Genomic DNA, 20,304 nt, shown 5'->3' on the forward strand with positions numbered 1-20,304 from the left:
TTGTGCGATTTGTGTCTTTGATTAGATTACATTTAATTCAACTTTATTAATCCCGTAGGGTAAACTGCATCTGGCAAAGCTCAATAGTCTCCTACGATACACAACAGTGTCGCCACAACATTCCAGTGGCACAAACAACAGGATGTGGATACAAACAGAATAACTTAATGCAGTGTATGTGTCTTCTAGTTTCAAATATTAATTTAAATGGTAAAATATAGTACAATACAATATGCCGTGTAAATATGCAATGTAATGTTCCCTGCAGTAGAACACTGTTTATCCAAACCGCAATAATCTGTACGCACTGGATTAGGTCTGGCGGAGTAAACTGCATGGATTGATTTAAGAACAGTTTTCGTGGATATTCATTGACGTTTCGGTCATCAGAACATTTTAACCACCGATCAACCATCATACTTCAAGTTTCTACTGTATTTTTCTAACATGGATTTATATAAATATAAAAACCTAGGTAGCTGTCACTATTAGGATTGTAAGTTTAATAGAATTTGTACACATATATTGCAAGCATTTTTTATTTCAAGCTTTTGAGTTGCGTTTGGTGGCATATCATAATAACTACTGGTCAGTTCACCAACAAGGGTTGGACCGATGTGCGTTTCAACACTTAAAGGATTCATAAAACACTACTCTCCACTTCAGAAGTTCAAAAAGACGCCGGGAGCAAAACTATTCCCAAAAAAGATGCTTTCATCTGTCTGTCTCTAGCTTTGTGTTCACCTCTTTTGTATAAAAATAGATGGTGTAATTTCAGGAAGGGAAAAAGAACAGCGTGAGTACACAGCAGAACAGGACTTGTGTTGTCCCAAAATATACTGGCGGATGAGTTGAACATGACACTTCCTTTTGAAGAGAGAACGGAGTATATTTGCTGCTTTTTCTTTCCTTGCATGCACTAACATGTCTTTTACCTTCTCTCCCTCTCCATGTCCCTCCTCTCTGACTGCATGCTGTGTGTGTGTGTGTGTGTGTGTGTGTGTGTGTGTGTGTGTGTGTGTGTGTGTGTGTGTGTGTGTGTGTGTGTGTGTGTGTGTGTGTGCCTGTGACTGTGCTTGTGTGTCTTGTGTTTGTTGTGTGCGTGTGTGTGTGTCTGTCTGTTGTGTTTGTTGTTTTTTTGTGTGTGTGTGTCGTGTTTGTTGTGTGTGTGCCTGTGTGTGTGCCTGTTTGTGTGTATGTGTGTGTGTATGTGTGTGTCCCCCTCTACCCCTCATGTCTCTCTGTGTGCCAGAGTATGCAGCTCTATGGATATCATGTTGCCCCCATGAACAGCGTATGTATCTTCTGTCCTTACTGCCTGAGTCTCTTTTAACAGCTGATCAGTAGATTAATAAAGGCGCAACAGACTTGCAAGCTCCTTGAAAAAGGGGTTTAAAATAGTTTTAGGCCTTCAAGTGTTGATTATGTTATTGATGGATGGACGGATGACAAGATACATGAATGGATGGATGATGATTAGGTAGATGGATGAATGGACAATTGGATGGATGGATGATTTGGTGGTGGGTGGTTGATAAGGTAGATGCATGCATACAGTGTACATGTAGTTGTGGATGGAAGATTAGGTGGTGGATGCATGGGTTGTTGGAAGGATGGCTGGACAGAGGGACTGACAGATAGGTGGATGGGTGAATAAGTTATGCCTCCATAGGTAGAGAGAAACAGAGAGACAGACAGAATTAAGAAAAATAATGTGTTCTTAAGAGGGTGCCCATCTGCCAGGTCAGTTGAGTGATTGATTAAGGTACGATGGAGCATGGAAGGATGAATGGAGAGAGGCCTGTAAGAGGAGGAGTAATAAATTTTAGGGGTCAGGAGAGATTAACTCTTTGAAAAAGAGAGTGATTCAATTTAGAATTACTTGAGACACTCTGGAGCTCTAAACAGAATCAGGCCGGCCTTTCTGTGCCATTTTAGGGTATGTGTTATCTGTTTGTGCATGTTTGTGTGTGTGTGTGGGGTCTCTAGATTACGTTAGCACAAATTTACTGAGAATCAGGTCAAGGCTAGAGTCAGAGAATGGCTCCTATATTTTCCAAACATTCTCATTTGATTTATTGCAAAAGCAGACATTGTAATCGTAGTACAGGTCAACACCAACCGTGTGTGGTGTGGTATTAGTGGTATTATTGTCCATTATTTACCCAGCCATTTATAAGATAATTGTTCACTAAAATAGTTTAGGTGACTCCTTGAAAACATGTCAAATCATAACTGTACACAACAAAATTACACACATTCAAGCCCATTTATACCTCAGGACAATTTGGAGGAATCCAATAAGTAGTTGGGAGGTGTTTCAGGTCCCTAAAAGGAGACATATTGGCACTAGGCATTGGCCTATCAGTGATCTGAGTCCCTCATGCTGTGAATGGTAATACCACCTTACCACCATTGCACAAAATACCCCAGATCAAAAGAGGAACTTCTACTATCTGTTATTGGACTATAAGCCACTCTCTCACTTACATACACTTGCACGTACGCACGCACGCATACACACACACACACACACACACACACACACACACACACACACACACACACAAGCACACATGCAAAAACACTTCTGGTCCTGTCAGCTCTGTGATTGATGGCGGCATTATAGCTGTAATGTTCAGAGCACTGCAGGGTCTTGTCAAAATGGCTACTGCAAGATTCACCCTGGAAAGAGAGACAAGCTGGGTGGTCAAACACTCCTAAATGGACCATCCAGTGGAGAAATATAATTTCCATCTATTTGCTCCTGTGATCTCTGACAGCACTGGTGGAGTTGAATTGGCTGAGAAGGTCCCAGTGATGTCTTTACAATCGGGTGTATTTAAGGTCAAAGATTGTGAAACTTGCACAGACGACTTTTCTCAGTGCTGATTGCAAGAGCATTCAATTGTTAAAAACAAACCAACGGCAGTGCCTCTACTACTGCCTGTTAAAAGGTTGTGTGTGCAAACTGTTTCTGTGCGCAAAAATATTGTTGAGCATCTATTCCCAGTTTAGCAGCTGATCAGCTATGACCTCCTATTCATAACCTGTTAAACTAAATTTTCCAACTACAAAAGCGAAGGCGTGGAAGTGCCTGTTGATGGCTCTGAGAAGCATAGGTTATCGGATTGGAGTAAGAAATACAACTGTTTTATTTTGCGCAGTGTATTTCCCCGCCACAAGTACTACAATATTCCATGCAATATTAAATTACATGGACGAATCCCAGTTTAGTTGAGTTCATTGGTGTAGTCATTTGCTGCAGTTAAAACAATTTAATGTGGTGATTATTTGGCTTTTCTGCCACTGTGTCCTAGTTTTAATCTTGGATGTGATTTATTCTATTGTAAAAGAAAAAGCATACCATCCCTACATGTACCCCCCCAAACTCCTGTAACTTTTTTTAGATTCACATTCACTTTAACTGTAGAATCACATTCAAATGTAAAAAGTTCTCGGGGGGGCTATGTGAGGTTGCTGTTCATTGACTATAGCTCAACTTTCTTTTTTTTCTACCTGTGCTGTCAGCATGCTGGGCATACAACAGAGTATTTGTATGCCATTGCATCTAAGACAGAGTTAATCTGCAAGTGGAGTTCAACTCCTCAACCTGCAATGCAACTCTTTATTAATTCTTAAAACGTCAAGAACTGCTGCAATAACTCTACCTATAGGGTGACGAGCACAGGTTTTTTTTATTATGCAGAGCCACCCACAATCACCCCTCTTTGTAGAACTATTTATCATGTTTAGGTCTATGAACAACTGATCACTACTAAGAGGGGGAATATCACCACAGGTGAGACAATTAAACATGGAACCAAACAGCATTTACACAAAAACATCAACATTGGATGACAACATGTATTGAAAAACAGAATTAATCAGGTACAGGAAAACTGGAACAGCAACTGGTCACGTGGCCTCTTCCTGTCATAGTTATGGCAGTAAATGAGGGAGGAAAGGAGAGGGATGCAACCAGGAGGGTGCTGGGGTGCACTCAAAGCAGGTGTGGTGGTGTGTCTGTGTGTTTTTGATGGGACTGCCTTTATGTGTGTGTGTGTGTGTGTGTGTGTGTGTGTGTGTGTGTGTGTGTGTGTGTGTGTGTGTGTGTAAGGTGTCCACCGGTGAGTGTACAGGACTTATCCCAATTGGTTCTGGTGTATAAGGTTGGTATGTCGTGGCGCCTCCAAGCAGAGGAAAGGGCCCCGACGCCCCCCCCCCCCGAGCTCCGCAACCACGTAGACAATAGCCCAGCTTTCCGTAATATAGTCCCGAGACTTGTCACCAAGCTCAGCGAATTTGGACTGTCCAACTTACTGTCATCTGGGTCATAGACTTCCTGACTGGCAGACCTCAGGTGGTGAAGGTGGGGGGACACACCTCAACCCTTGCACCCTCAACACGGGAGCCCCCCAAGGCTGCCTCATAAGTCCTCTGCTGTACTGTCTGTTCATTAATGACTGTGTGGCGAAGATTAGCTCCAATACCATCATAAAGTTTGCTGACGACACAGTTGTGTTGGGTCTGATCTCAAACAACAATGAAAAGGCTTACATGGGAGAGGACCCAGGTAAGCCTGGAGGACCTGACACAGTGGTGCCAGGCCAACAGCCTCTTTCTGAACGTCAGCAAAACCAAAGAACTAGTTGTGGACTTCAGAAGGACGCGGCAGAGGATCTACACCACAGTTGAGAGGGTGAGCAACTTCAGGTACCTCAGCATAAACATCACCGAGGACTTGACGTGGACATTACATACAGACACATCACCTCAGACAACTGAAGTTCCAAGTCCCTCCAAAGATCTAGAAAAGCTTCTACTATTGTGCCTGCCATCAAGAACATCCTGTTGGGGTGCATCACTGCCTGGTGCAGTGGGCGCTGTTCCTCTCAGCAAAGCCCTGCAGAGAATGCTACGTCCGGCGGAACGTACCATCGGGACAACACTCACCCCCCTATAGGACTTATACACCAGGCGATGCAGTACCAGGGCTAAGATGATTATTGAGGATCCCCACCATTGTAACCATGGGCTGTTCCAGGGGCTGCGGTCAGGCAGACCCCTTCACAGCCACAAGACCAGAACAGGCTCAGAAAGAGCTTTTTCCCCCAGGCCATAAGGACACTGAACTCACAACACTGTCACAACCTAGGACTCACCTAATAAATACAGTGTCCACCTCACTGCTGTAATACTTTGCACGCATTTATATTTTTGATATTCATTATTATCATCCTCAGTTCACAAACATTTGACAGTATTATAGGACAGAAATATTGCACAATGTACATAATTATACTCATATACATTTATACATATAATTTCTGTGGATCCAATATTCTTTTCTTCTTTGATGCTCTATATAGATTTGTATGATTTTGTTTGCTTTACTCATATTTTCATTCTCATTTTTTAAACTTATCTTGTATTTTTTATTTTTTTTATTTATTATATTTTTTGTATTTGTATACAGGTACTCCTCATTTAACGACCTACCTGTTTAACGACAGTTCGGACTTATGACCAGCCCTCTGACCAGTCTGTATTGTACACTGCGTACAATACCGCAGTGTCTCAGTGTCAAGCATGTCATCGTCCATCACTGTTCTCAGTCTCAATCTTGTTCCCGCAGTCTGTCAGTATTCACCACACTAGCGTTTGCAATGGCCGCGCCTCCTTACTGTGAAATAACATGGGTCCTTGCTTATCCACCAATTCACTTAACGACCTGGTCCTAGGAACGAAACTCGGTCATTAAGTGAGGAGTACCTGTATTTGTATTTGCCCAGCATAGTATCTGGAGTTTGCATTTAGTATGCATGCTGTATATACAGTGCAATATGTATCTGACAAATACATCTTTTGAAACTTGAATCTTTGAATAATAGTTATAATAAAGGCATTTTTGGCATTGATTAGGGAAATATGAACTGCTTGCACCTCAAATGATTTGAGGCAGAGTAACAGCTTTTGGCCTACGACTAGGTTTATCTCAGTAAAGCAACTTATTTTCAATAACTTGTAATTTCCTATTATATTAAAACTACTTAATGAATAGTTTATAAAAACATTTGGTAGGTCGTTAAGTTAAAAACGTTTATGCCTTGCCGTATGTAGTTCAAGTAGGTTCAACTTAATGCAAAGTTGTGAAAGTGCCTATTAGCAAAAAACATTTAAGCACAGCCATGCTTATATTCTTATGAATGTCACTTTAATAATTATTTTAAAACAACTGTCTTATGTTCATATACTAGTCGTTGTAAACATTGTGAATGAAATCTTCCAGGAAGTGAACTGACCCCAGCCCTGCTTGACACTCCTACAGGTGCTAAAAAAAGACAGTCAAGAGTTTGTGGCGCGGAGTTACTGGGACATCCTCAGACGAAGCGCCAGTCAAGCCCTCTTTTCTGACCTGGCGGAGGTACACAGACTCACAAGTCCTCTGTCCCTCCATCAAACTGTCTGTCCAGCACCAAGCCATTTATCCATCCATCAAACGTTTATTCATTCCTTTCATTCCTGAATCCCCGCGTGTCTTTCTCAATTGACGTCTAAATATGAACGAGCCTCCACATGCACATGCATGGCCATGCATTTCCCCTGTCATGCTTTATTTCTTTCTCTCTTGTCACCTCCTATGCCCATTCAGACATGGCGAGGTCTATCTGGCCATTCCTGTTTCCTCCCTGCCATCCCTCTCCTCCCAATGTACAATCACACACCCGCCCTCCCATCCTTCATCTCTTCCAGTCACCTTCTTTGGCACTGTATTGTTCCATCATGTTTCCACTCACTCCCTCTTTCATTCTCACAGACTTTCAGTAAAAATCAAGATTTCTATAAATCAAGAACAAAATGTCCACTGCAGGCATCATTCCTAAACTGGGATCATAATGAAAGTTGACTGTAAATTGACTTTTAACTTAACCCAGATTTGTAAGCCGGTTTTCTCATATGGTTCTCAATCTGATAAAAACAGAAATCTCTCCACCAGTTGCTATGAAATGCTGCCATTCAATTACTTCAAACACATACGATTGTGATTTTACTCTACATGTGTTCATGATCATTAATTTTCTTGAAGTATGTAAATGTTGTGTTGGTGTTGCTGGTGATGGCTAGTGGTGGTAGTGTTGTTTATTAGATGTTCAGTATTGAAATGTTGGTGTTTTGATGGCCTCCTGTGCCTTAAAGTGCTGTTACCTTCTGTCTCTCTTTGGGCCTCCTCACCATGCTTCTGTACGTTTGTCTGTGCGTTCATTGTGGCTATGTCCCCCTATCTTTTAACCATTTAAGGCATTAACAAATTTAATGAAGTGTTGACATAGCAACACATAGAAAAACAACAACCATATTTAACACCACGCAGACCAATAATCATTGTGAATCACATTTTTGGTGTGGATAATCTTCACTTGGGCTATGATAGTGGATCACATCTACATCTGAACTCGTACGATGCCTTCTATTCACAAATGTACACATTAAGATCTGCGGCTGCTTAAAGGGGACCTATTATGCTCCTTTTCAACAGTAAATATATGGTCTCTGAGGTCCCCAAAGGATGTTTTGAAGTTTTTGCTGCTGAAAATACCACTCAGATTATGCATTCTAGCAATTTTAACATGCCTCTTATCCAGCCTGTTCCAGGACGCTCTGTTTCAGTGGGTGGCGCCACTCTCCTGAGGCCCCTAGTTCTGTGAGCCAATGGGGTTTGAGCTTTACTCTGGATTCCGTTGTATTTCTCTGTAAACTTTCACTGATTTCACCTTATCAGTACACTAAAATCAGTTTCTGAACAAATTTGAGGCAAGAAATAAGCAATCTAGTTGCTGAATACTGCCTACTGTATATTAGATCTGCAAGGCCTCATTTGAAAGTTTGTTCGATACATGTTTGTTTCCGAAACACAGCGAATACTTGGGCACTGCCCATGCTTAGCTCTAAGCGTCGATGCTAGCAGGACTGGTCACGCTCCAGTCGTAGATTGAGCTACTCAAATGGAGGGCGGTTCTAATTTTACCGCAGCCCCACTTGACGTAGTAGGGGCTTCAAATCTGAGCGGCATATTTCACCACGATTTCTGAAACAGACAGCTCACAAAAACCTAACTGGGTTGTCTTATTTCACAGTTTGTGTGTTAGTTGGCACATCAGAGACCAAATATGTGCACAAGCACTGAAAAACTGAGTTTTGCATAATAGGTTGCCTATAAATGTACACTTTGGAGCAAGCTAAATGACAGGCAAGCTGAGCATCACTGGCTGGCGTTCTGCCACAAAGAAACTAGCTTCAAGGTACAAGTAATGATTAATAACAGGCAAGGTTAGCATAGTACTAGCAGGCTAGGTGTGTAATGACAGGCCGCGAGCAGCCGGAGAAGACTAGCAGCTAATAGCAGCGGAAGCTACAGTAGGGGGAGTAGGGGGTCGGGGGTAATAACAGTGGAGGGTAATGGGTCTGACCTTGTATTTACACCCAGGAGCCTTTCATGTGCCGGGCTGCAGAGGGATAGAACAGGCAAATCAGACGGGAGCAGGAGGGAGGAAGATGTCAGATAGGTTGATAAGGCAGATAAGCAAAAGAACAAACTAGGCTACCGGAAGGAAATTCCAGGACAAAAACAGAGAGAGAAAGAGAGAGAGGGAGAAAGACATACAGGAAGTTTGATTAAATCAAATGTAAAGGGGAAGCTAAAATAGAAGGAAAACTTGATAGTGAAAAGTGACGGAGGGGGCTGCGGGGGTTGCCCCACAACATTAGTCACCATTACATCTCTGTGTTGTTTGTCTGTTAAGGAGGGACTGCCTGACAGTCATTAAAGAAGGGAGTGTGAGGGGAAGAGAGAGAGAGAGAGACTAGAGAGAATATTGAACTTCCATTTCCTGACGAATCTATTTCTTTTGAATAGAGGGTCTGAAGATGTCTTAAGAGAGCCGATATCAAAAAATACCAAAGGTGGGAAGTGTATTGGTAACTTGCCAACTATTGTATACGTTTTTAAGTTTTATACGGTGCCTAAAAAACACTTAAAGCACTCCTAGAAAAGATAGAACACTCCTCGAAAAGATGGACCACTGTTATCATAAGATGCTCTCAGAGAAGCTGAGTAAAAGTAAAAAGACATTTTAAAATAGTCAAATATCAAATTCAGCACTCTTGAGAGAGTGGGTTGTCTTAACATGTATTTTATTGAGCTAGAGACAGCTAATGCGGTCGAGCGAAAGAGGGGGGTGCACTTGTTTTCAATCTGCGAGAGGTGTGACTGACAGTCTGACTGACTTCACTAAAAGGCTTCAATAAGAAAGGGTGAGCGAAGGGGGAAGCCATTTTTAATGTTTACATCAGTAATTACTGTTTTTACCCAGCGCTTCACGATCAAAGGCCGATCTGTCACACACACATGCACGTTAACACAAGCACACACACATACGCCGCTGGAACAAACAAGACATACATGCACGAACACACACACATTAACTCAAGCACACACACATTTAAACACATGCCCTGCACATATTAACATATACGTGTACTATACACACACATGCAGACAGAGATAAACACACACGCACACACATCAATACACACACACACACACACCAGGTGTTCACGGGCTCGTGGCTTGTGGGCGTAGCAGCCCTTCTGTGGTCATGGTAACGATTAGGTCATACCAGCGTCGTCCTCCTTCCAGGAACTCCAAGCTGTCAGCGTAATGACCCGGCTGGAGGAGTGAGGCGTCACCTGTTCACTGGCATTAGTGGAGCAAACAGCACACTGCTTATTGAACGATACAGGGAGGATCAAAATATGATCATCAGATTTCAGCTCATTTCGTTTGATTACTCTGAAATAAATGGCGAGGGGGGGATCTTGTCACCACAGCATAGAAAAGGAGATGCAGGGCGCAGTTTGAAAATAAGTGTGAATAAAAATTGAAGAAGATATGAAATGTTTCTAATAGTTTGTAGCAGGAGCAGTGGTCGGTTGGTGAAGACTTAATAGGTTTTATAAGTTTATGTGTTCTAATTCTATTAAACTTCACAATCCTAATAGTGACAGCTATTGTACCTGGGTTATTATAGTCATCTCAGAAAGAAGAAGCAGACCGATACATGAATATTCTATAGGATATATCACATGAAGATTGTTCCGAAATCGATCCAAGCATTTATTCCATAAATGAACGCGGGAATATTCTGTTTTTCACTCACAGTGCCATCACTAAACACATAATCAACACAGTAGAGCAACGTTTATAACTGCAGCTGTGGCCTCTGTGCACAAACGTCCTCTTTACCTCATCTTCAGGCACATATCGGACCATTTAAAAGCAATCATGATTTGAACTTCGTCACACAGAAAACCACATACATACAAAACCACAGAGGATGTCTGTCTTCAAAAAGAAAGATGAACAATGGGGAAAAAATCAGGCAGAGACACAACACCTGGAATCTGTCTCGAAGTCTGAAAAGCTCTTGTGTCATAAAGAGTCAGTTGTGTATCACTTTTAACATCTGAAGGAACCGCACATAACATAACTTGTTTGTCCCTTAATGACAAGTCCCCAGAGCAAGTGGATAAGAAAGAGAAAAGCAGCCAGTGTCATGATTCAGCCAGGCGGCCGTGGCTAACGATAGCCTGCGTTCTAACAGGAAGTTAGTCTTGTTCTGTCACCAATCAACCGGCGAATGACTAGATATGTGACTCAGACGAGGAGACTGAGAGGGGTAGGTATTATTGTTATGGGAGTGTGGACGCTCTAACAAAGCGTTTTGTTCATTTCAGCCCGAGGGCTGCTTGGCTAGGCTGCTTCTATGGCATTTGGTTTCTATTTTGACATTATCTTGATCACATGTTTATTTAAATATTTGCAGAATTTGACATAGGCCTCCATGGTACACTGTATATGACCCGTTTGTACAGGCACACAAACCTACCAAGCCATGCCCGAGGAATATAGCGGACATTAGAATTAGCATTTTCTCTTGGTTTTAAGATGGTTTTGCAGGAAGAACCTTTTTCATGAATTGGATGATTTTGGTTGTGATCCGTGGATCCAGGAACACCACATCACCTACCAGACACATGAAGCTATTATCTTTATCATTGTCATTGCAGAATCCTCTGGGATTCAGTTTAGTATAAAAATAACAACAGCATCTGTGTAGGCCTAGGGATGTGCACCCTTGCCGCTTTCTTATTTTTTTTAATACTTCTCATCCTGTTTGACATTTTACCCCCTCAAACGTCGGCTTGTAGGATTTTAAACTTGAGGTAGAACCGTGTGTGGCATCATGATGGTGACAATGAAAATGGCATTAGTGCTCTATTTCCTGCGATTTTGTTTTGCACAGTGTGATGTCTGCATATCCCGGCATGGCGCTGGATTGGACAATAAGCAAGGATCTGTGGGGCATGGCAGGGAGAGAGAGGGCCGAGTGATGTAGATGTGTCAATCATCCTCTCTCTCTGCCCGGTGCTAGCTTGGTTTCATCTAATAGAACTGCGCAGCAGTACTCATCACTCATACACCTTTTTCTGAGATAGGTCGCCTAAACACGTCAAACATACACAAACTCTCATGTTCACTGCAAAAGGTCGAGATCATTGGTTCTAATGAACCTGCAATGCAGATTCACTGTATTAGTACTGTTGCACACAAAAGAGCATTCAGAATCCTATGGATGGGCTTGTGCACTCACTCACCAGCACTACCCTTCTCCTGAATATTGTAGCCAGTGGACGAAAAGGAAGTCTTCAACGGGACATTACAAAGCCTTAGCGGTCACAACAACCAACACAAAGGCCACTGAATGGGTCTCAAATGGCCAGGATCACCTACCGAAGTGTTCCAGGCCATTTGAGACACTACAGACACACAAAGACTCACAAAAACACAATACACAAGTGTAGAAAGAGATTAAATGGGCAGGGGGGCACTTCTAAAGATCTTCTCCTGTTGATAGAAAAAGGTGGAACCAGCTTACGTTCTCTGCATCTCCTTCTGGTTGAGTTCTGTTCCGCCGTTCGCCTTTTAAAGTGTCTCTGGCCGATGCGGCAAGAGTCCAGGATTGCATGGGATGCTTTGGCTTTTAATGTGTCCGAGTCAGTGCGTCTGTATCTCTGCCCCACCGAATTGCTGTCTTCTAATTCTTCTATCTTCTTCTCTCAGCTCTTCGCCTTCCGTAGCTCTTCCTCCCTCTATCTTTTAGTTCCTTTCTCGCATGCTCCCTGCGACCTTCATCTGTCTTCATAGTGTTCCAGCTGCTCTCTTTCTCCAGAGCTCCCCGGTGTCTTGTAGGCATGCCTCTATTTTTTGTGTTTTGTCAATCGTCCATCTGTACTTCTCCTGTGTCTATACCGGTCCCTCTATTTGTCGTGCTGCTGAACCTGCTCCTCGCCAGTTTGGGCTGCATTGAGAGACGACTCATCTTCAGTCTTTTTTGCTCATGCAATCTCTGGCCTAAGAAGCTACTGATTATAAACAATTCTTCCAAACAAATCTTGTTCAATGTTATTAATGATAATATATTAGGACTCAAGAGCAAATGGGGTATGCTTCTATAGGAGCACATGGTTAAAGGAGCCACTGGGAGAGTGCATTGGTTTTTCGTATGCTTTGTCAAAAACAATACAAATAAGAATTGAGGAAAAAACAATACAAAAAAGAATTTAGGAATTGTTTTGTGAACGAGTCCCAGTTTTTATTACAACCTTAACCCCAGATAAATAACTTTAAGCCTAAATAGCTACTTGCTTTCAAAAACAAATCTTAAAGATTTACCTGCTTATCTTATTTTCCTTTTTCCGTCCATCCATGTTTGTGAGACTGAAGAAATTAAATGTCCTCCGAAAACAGACTTATATAGAAAACCTTTTGCCTTTGCTCAAATTTGACGAGGTTAAACCTTATGTCGTCTGCTGCCTTGACTGGCGCCTTATGTGTCACAATGTCTGCTGACTGATTGTCCAGGCTGATTGTGTTTTTGTTTGTTTAATTGTTTGTTTGTTTGTTTGTTTGTTTGTTTGTTTGTTTGTTTGACGATTTGTCGTTGACCTCCTTGTGCATGTTTCGCACATATGTAGCAGAATTCCGCTTCCAGGCTGGTCTGGCACTGTGGCTGCCATGGTGGATTGATGATGGACTCCTCCCACAAACCCACTCCTCCAATCACAACAACTGCATTTTGTCCGTCAGTCACTAATTTTCTCTCTCTCGTGTTCCCCGTATGATTTCCTGTCTCACCAATCACAGCGAGCGGATGATAACATGATGATTGACACCACCTTATTGGTCCATTTCTTTGGGAAGAAAGGAAAGGCGGAGCTTACCTTTGATGACTTCTACAGGTAGTGTTGCTACGGTGATAACAGGACTTTGCATCTGCTTTATTATTGAGTTAAAAATGGTCCAAATGTTGTCACTTATATAATTACTGAGAGAGATTACCAGCTAATCTTCTCATGCACAAGTCAATTCCATCTCTTGCTTCAGTGCGCTGTAATCATACAAGTACGTTCCAATTCTGAGGTATGTGATAACACTCGTCCTGTCTCTTCTCCTGCCTGCGCACCCTCCCTGCGCCAGGTTCATGGATAACCTGCAGACGGAGGTATTGGAGATAGAGTTCCTAACCTACTCTAAGGGGATGACCACCATCAGCGAGGAGGACTTTGCAAAAATCCTCCTGCGCTTCACCAATGTGGAGAACATCAGTGCCTACCTGGAGAATGTCCGCCAGTCTATCCCAGATGAGAAGGTACTCAATCGATCAATAAATGAATTAAACAAACAAGAAAAATAACAACATGTGCCTTTACTTAAACCTGCGGTACGTTATTTTTTTTGATCAAGGGATAGCATGTTCTTTCCATATGGATTAAAAACAATTAAATTAAATTGTAAAAAGTATTGAGAAGACAACGCATCCATGCAGCAGTTGGGAAATTCAAGCACCTTAAACTCCCTGTAAAGTCAATGCCGAGATTTGTTTGTAAACACATTATACATCGAAAGTAATTGCTTAAAACATATATAAGTCTTATAATCTTATATACTATATAAGATTAGCGTCAGTGGTTCTCTCGCTCACTCACGACCAGTTACTACAGCCTACACTAGTTTGCTTTCTAGCTATGGCGCCTTCATCCCGCAAATGCATCTTCCCTGGATGCCAGAATGTACATAAGAGCAACTTTCACTCCACGGGCGCACGATGAACCGGAACAGAGTCCCGCCGGACAGCGGACATGCCCCCGGTATTTCAGAGGAGAGGGAACTCAACTCACTTAAAGGATCATACCGGCCTACTTACTGACTAGTAAATGAGCTACAACTTGAATTCAAGCCGGCCAGGTCGTTTCAGGCAGTGTTTCCCAGTCTCTTGCTCCTTGATCATCCTGTCCATATGTCAAAAGCTGAGGCCCCTCACAAACCGATAATCCAGTTTTGAGTTCTTCAGAAGGCATTGTTTTTCCCCCTCTGTGATCTTTGGCACCCTGGGTCCCACTTCAGGGAGAATGCTGTACTGTTCCCACAGCAATGTGGATATTTTCTGTTCAGAGCCATGGATAGATTTTCAATGTATAATACATACAGACAGACAGGGGTAGGGAAGTCTATCCACCGTACTTTGCCCTCACTTCTGGGGTCTTCAGCCCGTAGCAGTCTCACTGTCTCTGGGTTCCCACCGTCCATACCGCCCCCGGGCTGCGGTGGTTCTACACACCTCACTGCTCTGCTGGCTCTGTTACACCTGACACCCAGATACACACACACACACACACATGAGCGCACGCAAACACAGATACACACACACAACTTGCATGTGTATGCGCACACAACATGCACTCAACTAACATGTCTGCACAGACTTAGAAACACAAGCGCACACACATGCGCGCTTGGCCGCACCGTCGCCTCCGATAAGGCATAGGTGTGTCGAATGCGACACTTCCAGCTGACACCCCATTGTTAAGTGCTCCCAGAGGTGACTGGCTGACCCAATGACTGACAGACTATTGTACCCAGTGTCGACTATTCCCCCAAAAAACACGCACACCGTCCTTTTATCTGTAAGGGTGGCCATTTTGAGTGACAGGATGTCGACAACAATATTTGTGTTTTTGTGTGCAAACAGGCCATATGTTAGCTTCATGATTAGGTACCTTGTATAGACAAATTGTCAAATGAAACAAATGAGGTAAACCAAGGTACTGTACATTACTAACTCTGTATCTTCTCTGCTAAAACTGTTTAAAGCTCTTATTCCAAACGTTTATCAGTCCTGTTTTGTTTAAAGCCGGTCTGATAAGAGGCTGTTGAGGGTCTTTTCTGTGTTGAGGTGTGGTCCTTATGCAAGGTCTTTTCTCCCTCTCTTCTCTGTTATACGCTGTACAAGATGCAGGAGGTTGGTTTGTCCATCTATCTATCTATCTATCTATCTATCTATCTATCTATCTATCTATCTATCTATCTATCTATCTATCTATCTATCTATCTATCTATCCATCTATCTATCCTATTCTAGCTGAGTCATTTTCCTTTTATTTATTTCTGGACTTCTCTAAGTATGTCCGCATTTATTCCCACCCAATAACTTTATCTACTTATTCATTTAATTTATTGACCCATGTCGAGAGTTGCCCGGCAGAGCATGCAGCAGTGTCATACAAACTCTCCCAGAAATTATATTTATTTTCTCCCCATTCTGTTACCATCAAGCTCCCCTCAAGGCATTTTATTGACTTCTGAATGATCTGCCAGCTGACTGACAGAATGGCTTCAGTCTGAGGGCTGTATGCTGCTACATGAGCCGGCGGCATGCGACAGGAGAACTGCCGTTTCTGCTACACAGGCCCGGATCATCCACTGAGCCTTGTTACCACATGGGCAGTCGTCATGCTTATTAACCTGACATAATTTAACCAATACATTTATTGACAAAGAAATGAAAAAAAACATTTCATAGGTAACCATAACAGCATAGGGGGGATTAACATGAATTACATCATTCTTGAGATTAAATTTTTTTTACCGCCAATAAAAAGCTCTGATTTCAAACTAGAGTGGAGACAGTTGTAGTAGCAAGCAGAAAAAAAAGGAAGAAGCAATTACACTTTTTATTAATTTACCAGGTTAAACGCTGATATAGCCATTTCTTTCAAAATAATCGCTAAAACGACAACATTTGCGCCCAAGGGCCTGAAGGTTGATGATCCGGGCCCGCTGCCCCAACTGGGTCTTCATTGGCGCTTAATCACTTCTGCTACGTTGCTGAAGCTTCCGTGTAAGAACGGGGTGATGTGGCAGTGGCCTGCTTGAGAAGTATTCCTTTATAATTGAGTGGAAGCAGCATTTGCATTGGGGCATCCTTTTAAGATGTCGTCGCTGTCTTTTTTTTCTCTAATGGGACCCGGTACGAGCTCTTGGGGCAAGTCTGTGCAATGTGCCGAGTTGTGCTCTCTCTCTCTCTCTCTCTCCCTCTCTCTCTCTCGCTCTCTCTCGCTCTCTCTCTGTGTTTTAGGGCATCACCTTTGATGAGTTCAGATCCTTCTTCCAGTTCCTCAACAACCTGGAGGACTTCGCCATCGCCATGCAGATGTACAACTTTGCTGCGCGCTCCATCGGACAAGGTAGGAGGGGAGAGACCGTCACAGGGTATATTTTTTCGGCCATGTTATGATGTTGTTGGCATCTCCATTCCTGAAAACCAGATTTTTGTGATGCGAACACCAAAGAAAGCTCCAAATAACGTCACAACAATGGCTACCCCTCAGGGTACAGGAAATAAAATGAGGAACTTTTTATCCCTGTAATCTTCTGAAACAATAACCTTAGCAGTCCTTAAAATCATTTTTGGAACGTGGAGAAGAATGTTCGACTGTTAGGTTTGATACAAAAAAATAATAATTAGCGAGGGGAAGCACTACAAGCAGGCGACTGTTAAATCAGCAGTTAAGGTGTAGCTTGTGTTTGACCAGTCAGTGAATTTCAGTACGACAAACTTTTCCCCTTTGTCGAAAAGTACCACCTTGCTTGCGAGGCCTTTTTGGGGCTAGGAACTACCCAAGTGTAACCAATTTCAGAGCAAAGTTCCTCTTAACCAAAGTTCCAAAACACTGTGAATCTGGTTCCTGGGGCGGAAAACCCCCTAATATGTCCCCTTTTACTTTCAATTCCTCACCACACCTGCACCACACTCGACACAACACTCTCTCCCTGTCTGTCCCACCAGATGAGTTTGCGCGGGCTGTGTACGTGGCCACGGGGCTGAAACTGACGCGCCACTTGGTCAGCACCATCTTTAAGATCTTTGATGTGGATCACGACGACCAGCTGAGCTATAAGGAGTTTATCGGCATCATGAAGGACCGCCTGCACCGAGGCGCCAGGGTGGGCAGGCTGTGTGTGTGTGTGTGTGTGTGTGTGCAAAAGACAGAGGAAGAGAATCCGAATGTCACAGCTCTTTATAAACCCTTATTAATCCCATTCAAGACAACCGTGAACCTGGAAAGCATGATTTTCTTTACTATACATATACACAGAGAATTTTGAACGTTGTTTTTCTAACTTCATGACTAGTTGGTGCTAAGTTAAATGGGGTTACCTGTCCAAGCCAACAAATAGAGGTGTAGGACTGGCTTTGGCAGTATAAAAGACATTGAGAGGAAGCAAAATGTCTTACATACCAAAATGAATACGAGAGATGTTTCCACAGGTTATGCAGGGGGAAAGCTCTCAGGATGACGCTGATGAGTTGGATGTCGGCCCTGGTCATACAGATACTGTCGTGAAGAATCTCACCTAGCTCCTGAAAGTGGAACCTCTGGCCTGAACTTTAATTAACCTCTTGAAATCAATTGCCAGCACTCACTAGAACGATTTGCGGCCAAGTGTGACACGGTGGGAATGACATTCAGCATCTCTAAATCCAAGGCCATGGTCCTCTCCTGGAACTGAAGGGGGTTTGTCCCCTCTGGGTGAGGAGACACCCAAGTGGAGGAGTTCAGGTATCTCTGGGTCTTATTCACGGGTGAGGGTAAGAGGGAGCCTTAGATTGTCAGACAGATGGGTGCAGCGTCTGCAGTAATGCAGGCAGTGTACCGGCACTGTTGTGGTGAAGCGAGAGCTGAGTTCTTAATAAGATCTTAATTTACCGGTCAATTTTCATTCCAACCCTCACCCATGGTCATAAGCTTTGGGTCATGACTGAAAGAATAAGGCTCCAGATACAGGTGGTTGAAATTAGGTTCCTCAGCAGGGTGGCTGGGCTCAGCCTTAGAGAAAGGGCGAAGAGCTCAGCGATCCGTGAGCACCTCAGCGTCCAACCACTGCTCCTCCGCATCTAGAGGAGCGGGTTGAGGTGGTTCGTGCATCTGTTAAGGATGCCCCATGGGGACCTCCCTCTGGAGGTGTACTTGGCTTGGCCAACTGGGACAAGAGCCTGGGCTGACCCAGTAGCTGCTGGAACGATTATATCTCGCAGCTGGCATGGGAACGGGAAGGAACTGAAGGAAGTTGCTCGGGAAAAGGACGTCTGGGCCACCCTGTTCAACCTGTTGCCTCCGTGACCTGTTTAAGCGGCATAAAAATCGATGAATGGATAAAATCAATTGAGCAGAGTAACACCGCCGCCCAGTGGTGGCTAAAAGATCTGATGGCTTCAGTTTACACCAGTTTAGCTTTCTCCATGAGCCTAAAATTTGTTGTAAAATATGACGAACATTGTATATATACATTTTTAAGGACAAATTTAATTTGTGTAAGTGTCTTTCTTGGCATGGTCTTGGTCTGGTTGATACAGGCCTTTTATCAGATATTTTACATACACCATGCACTGAGCTTCTAGCTTCTATACTTCTATACTTCTTTTTGGCCTCACAGTCTTGGCTCATTAACACTCTATGATGTGTCTTTACCGGTCTTTCTCTTTATCCCCATCTCTCTCTCTTTCCTATCTTTGTCTTACCCTGGCTCGCCTACCTCTTATTACTTTGCTCGTCCCCACCTCGCCATCCCTGATGGCATCGCGGCCTTCCCTCTCCTCTGCTCTTCTCCCGCCCTCGCCGGCCTCTCAGGGCTACAGAGCAGAGGAGCGCTTCACCTCTTTCAGATCCTGTTTGAAGAAGGAGCTGGCGAGCAGATAAGTACCACAAACAAACCACAACTACATCCACAACAACGATCAGTCCAACAGTGAACAGCCAGTGGCGACAGAAAAATGGATGTTGTTCCAGAGCCATTGACAACAAGTTCACTTCCTGGTACCGTAGAGCCTCATTCATGTAAAGGTCGTCATCCGGGGAACCTGGAACATACAGTCGACCAACCCATGAATGAATATACATGAAAACTGTCCCGCCAAATTGTTGAAACTTCAGAGTTCCCAAACAATTATCGTGATAATAAAGTTGGTTTGTTTTTGCCTTCACCAGGTGAACCGTGGACATCACGCCTCCTTCTCCGGCTGCGTTCGCTCCGAGGCAAGGAGACACGTTGGACAGCTCTGGAGGAGGTTAAGGGAGAAAGCTTGAAGCAGATGAAGAATTGAGGGGGGGGGGGGGGGGCGGTTGGGCTGCCATGGAGGTGATGGAGACGATAACGGGAGAAGAGCCGGCTTTGCACTGAATTCAAAAAATGGGTCTGACATTCGGAGCTCAACGTCCGGCAGCCACGCTGTTGCATGTCGAGATTCCACATCACAAATGTCGGAGAAAACGGGAGAGGTGGGTCTTCTCTAGTACTACATTGACTATGTACTATTTCTAATGAATGAATCTTCCTTTATATAGTGTTTACAATGTGTGCACAAATAAAAAAAATACACACAATTTGATTAATATAAATAAAGATTTAGTTTTAAGCCCAGCTCCAATAACCGTGCTTGTCATACTCGGCAACAGTGGCTTCCAGTCGTACTTTGTCGGATCCAAAATTTGAAGAGTGGAACAATTTCCATGCATCCGGACCGTCTGTGGATCTGGCACTGCAGAGTGTCGTTGCGTTTTGCATGCTGTTGGTTTCCAACTCTCCTTAGAAACGAACAAGACTTTGCGGATTCAGTGTAAAGCCGGTTTGAACAGAGAAAGACTACAGTTGCAGCTAAGATGAAGGAATTCGGAGGGATCGACCTTCCACCGTTCACTTGTGACCAGCCTGGTTTCAATCTCACGCAAGGGCTTCGAAGACCTCATTTGGCTAAAGCTATGAACAAGGCCACGTACGGCCATCTCGAAAACAACATGGTCCTTAAATAACATATTCTAGCTCTTTTTTAGTGGCTTCCATTT

General features: G+C 43.4%; 1 protein-coding gene across 1 annotated transcript in view; it reads left to right on the plus strand.

The window, feature by feature from the left end:
* Positions 1-19,323, plus strand: part of micu3a (mitochondrial calcium uptake family, member 3a) — a 38,062-nt gene extending 18,739 nt beyond the window's left edge. Inside the window, exons 8-13 of the mRNA XM_079999321.1 lie at positions 6,332-6,427; positions 13,268-13,362; positions 13,601-13,772; positions 16,539-16,647; positions 17,250-17,407; positions 19,093-19,323. Coding sequence (XP_079855447.1) covers positions 6,332-6,427; positions 13,268-13,362; positions 13,601-13,772; positions 16,539-16,647; positions 17,250-17,407; positions 19,093-19,161 — 699 coding nt within the window. The 3' untranslated portion in view covers positions 19,162-19,323. The remainder of the gene's footprint in view (positions 1-6,331; positions 6,428-13,267; positions 13,363-13,600; positions 13,773-16,538; positions 16,648-17,249; positions 17,408-19,092) is intronic.
* Positions 19,324-20,304: the final 981 nt, after the last annotated feature.

This window comes from Zeus faber (assembly GCF_960531495.2).
Source record: "Zeus faber genome assembly, chromosome: 4".
Lineage (NCBI taxonomy): Eukaryota > Metazoa > Chordata > Actinopteri > Zeiformes > Zeidae > Zeus > Zeus faber.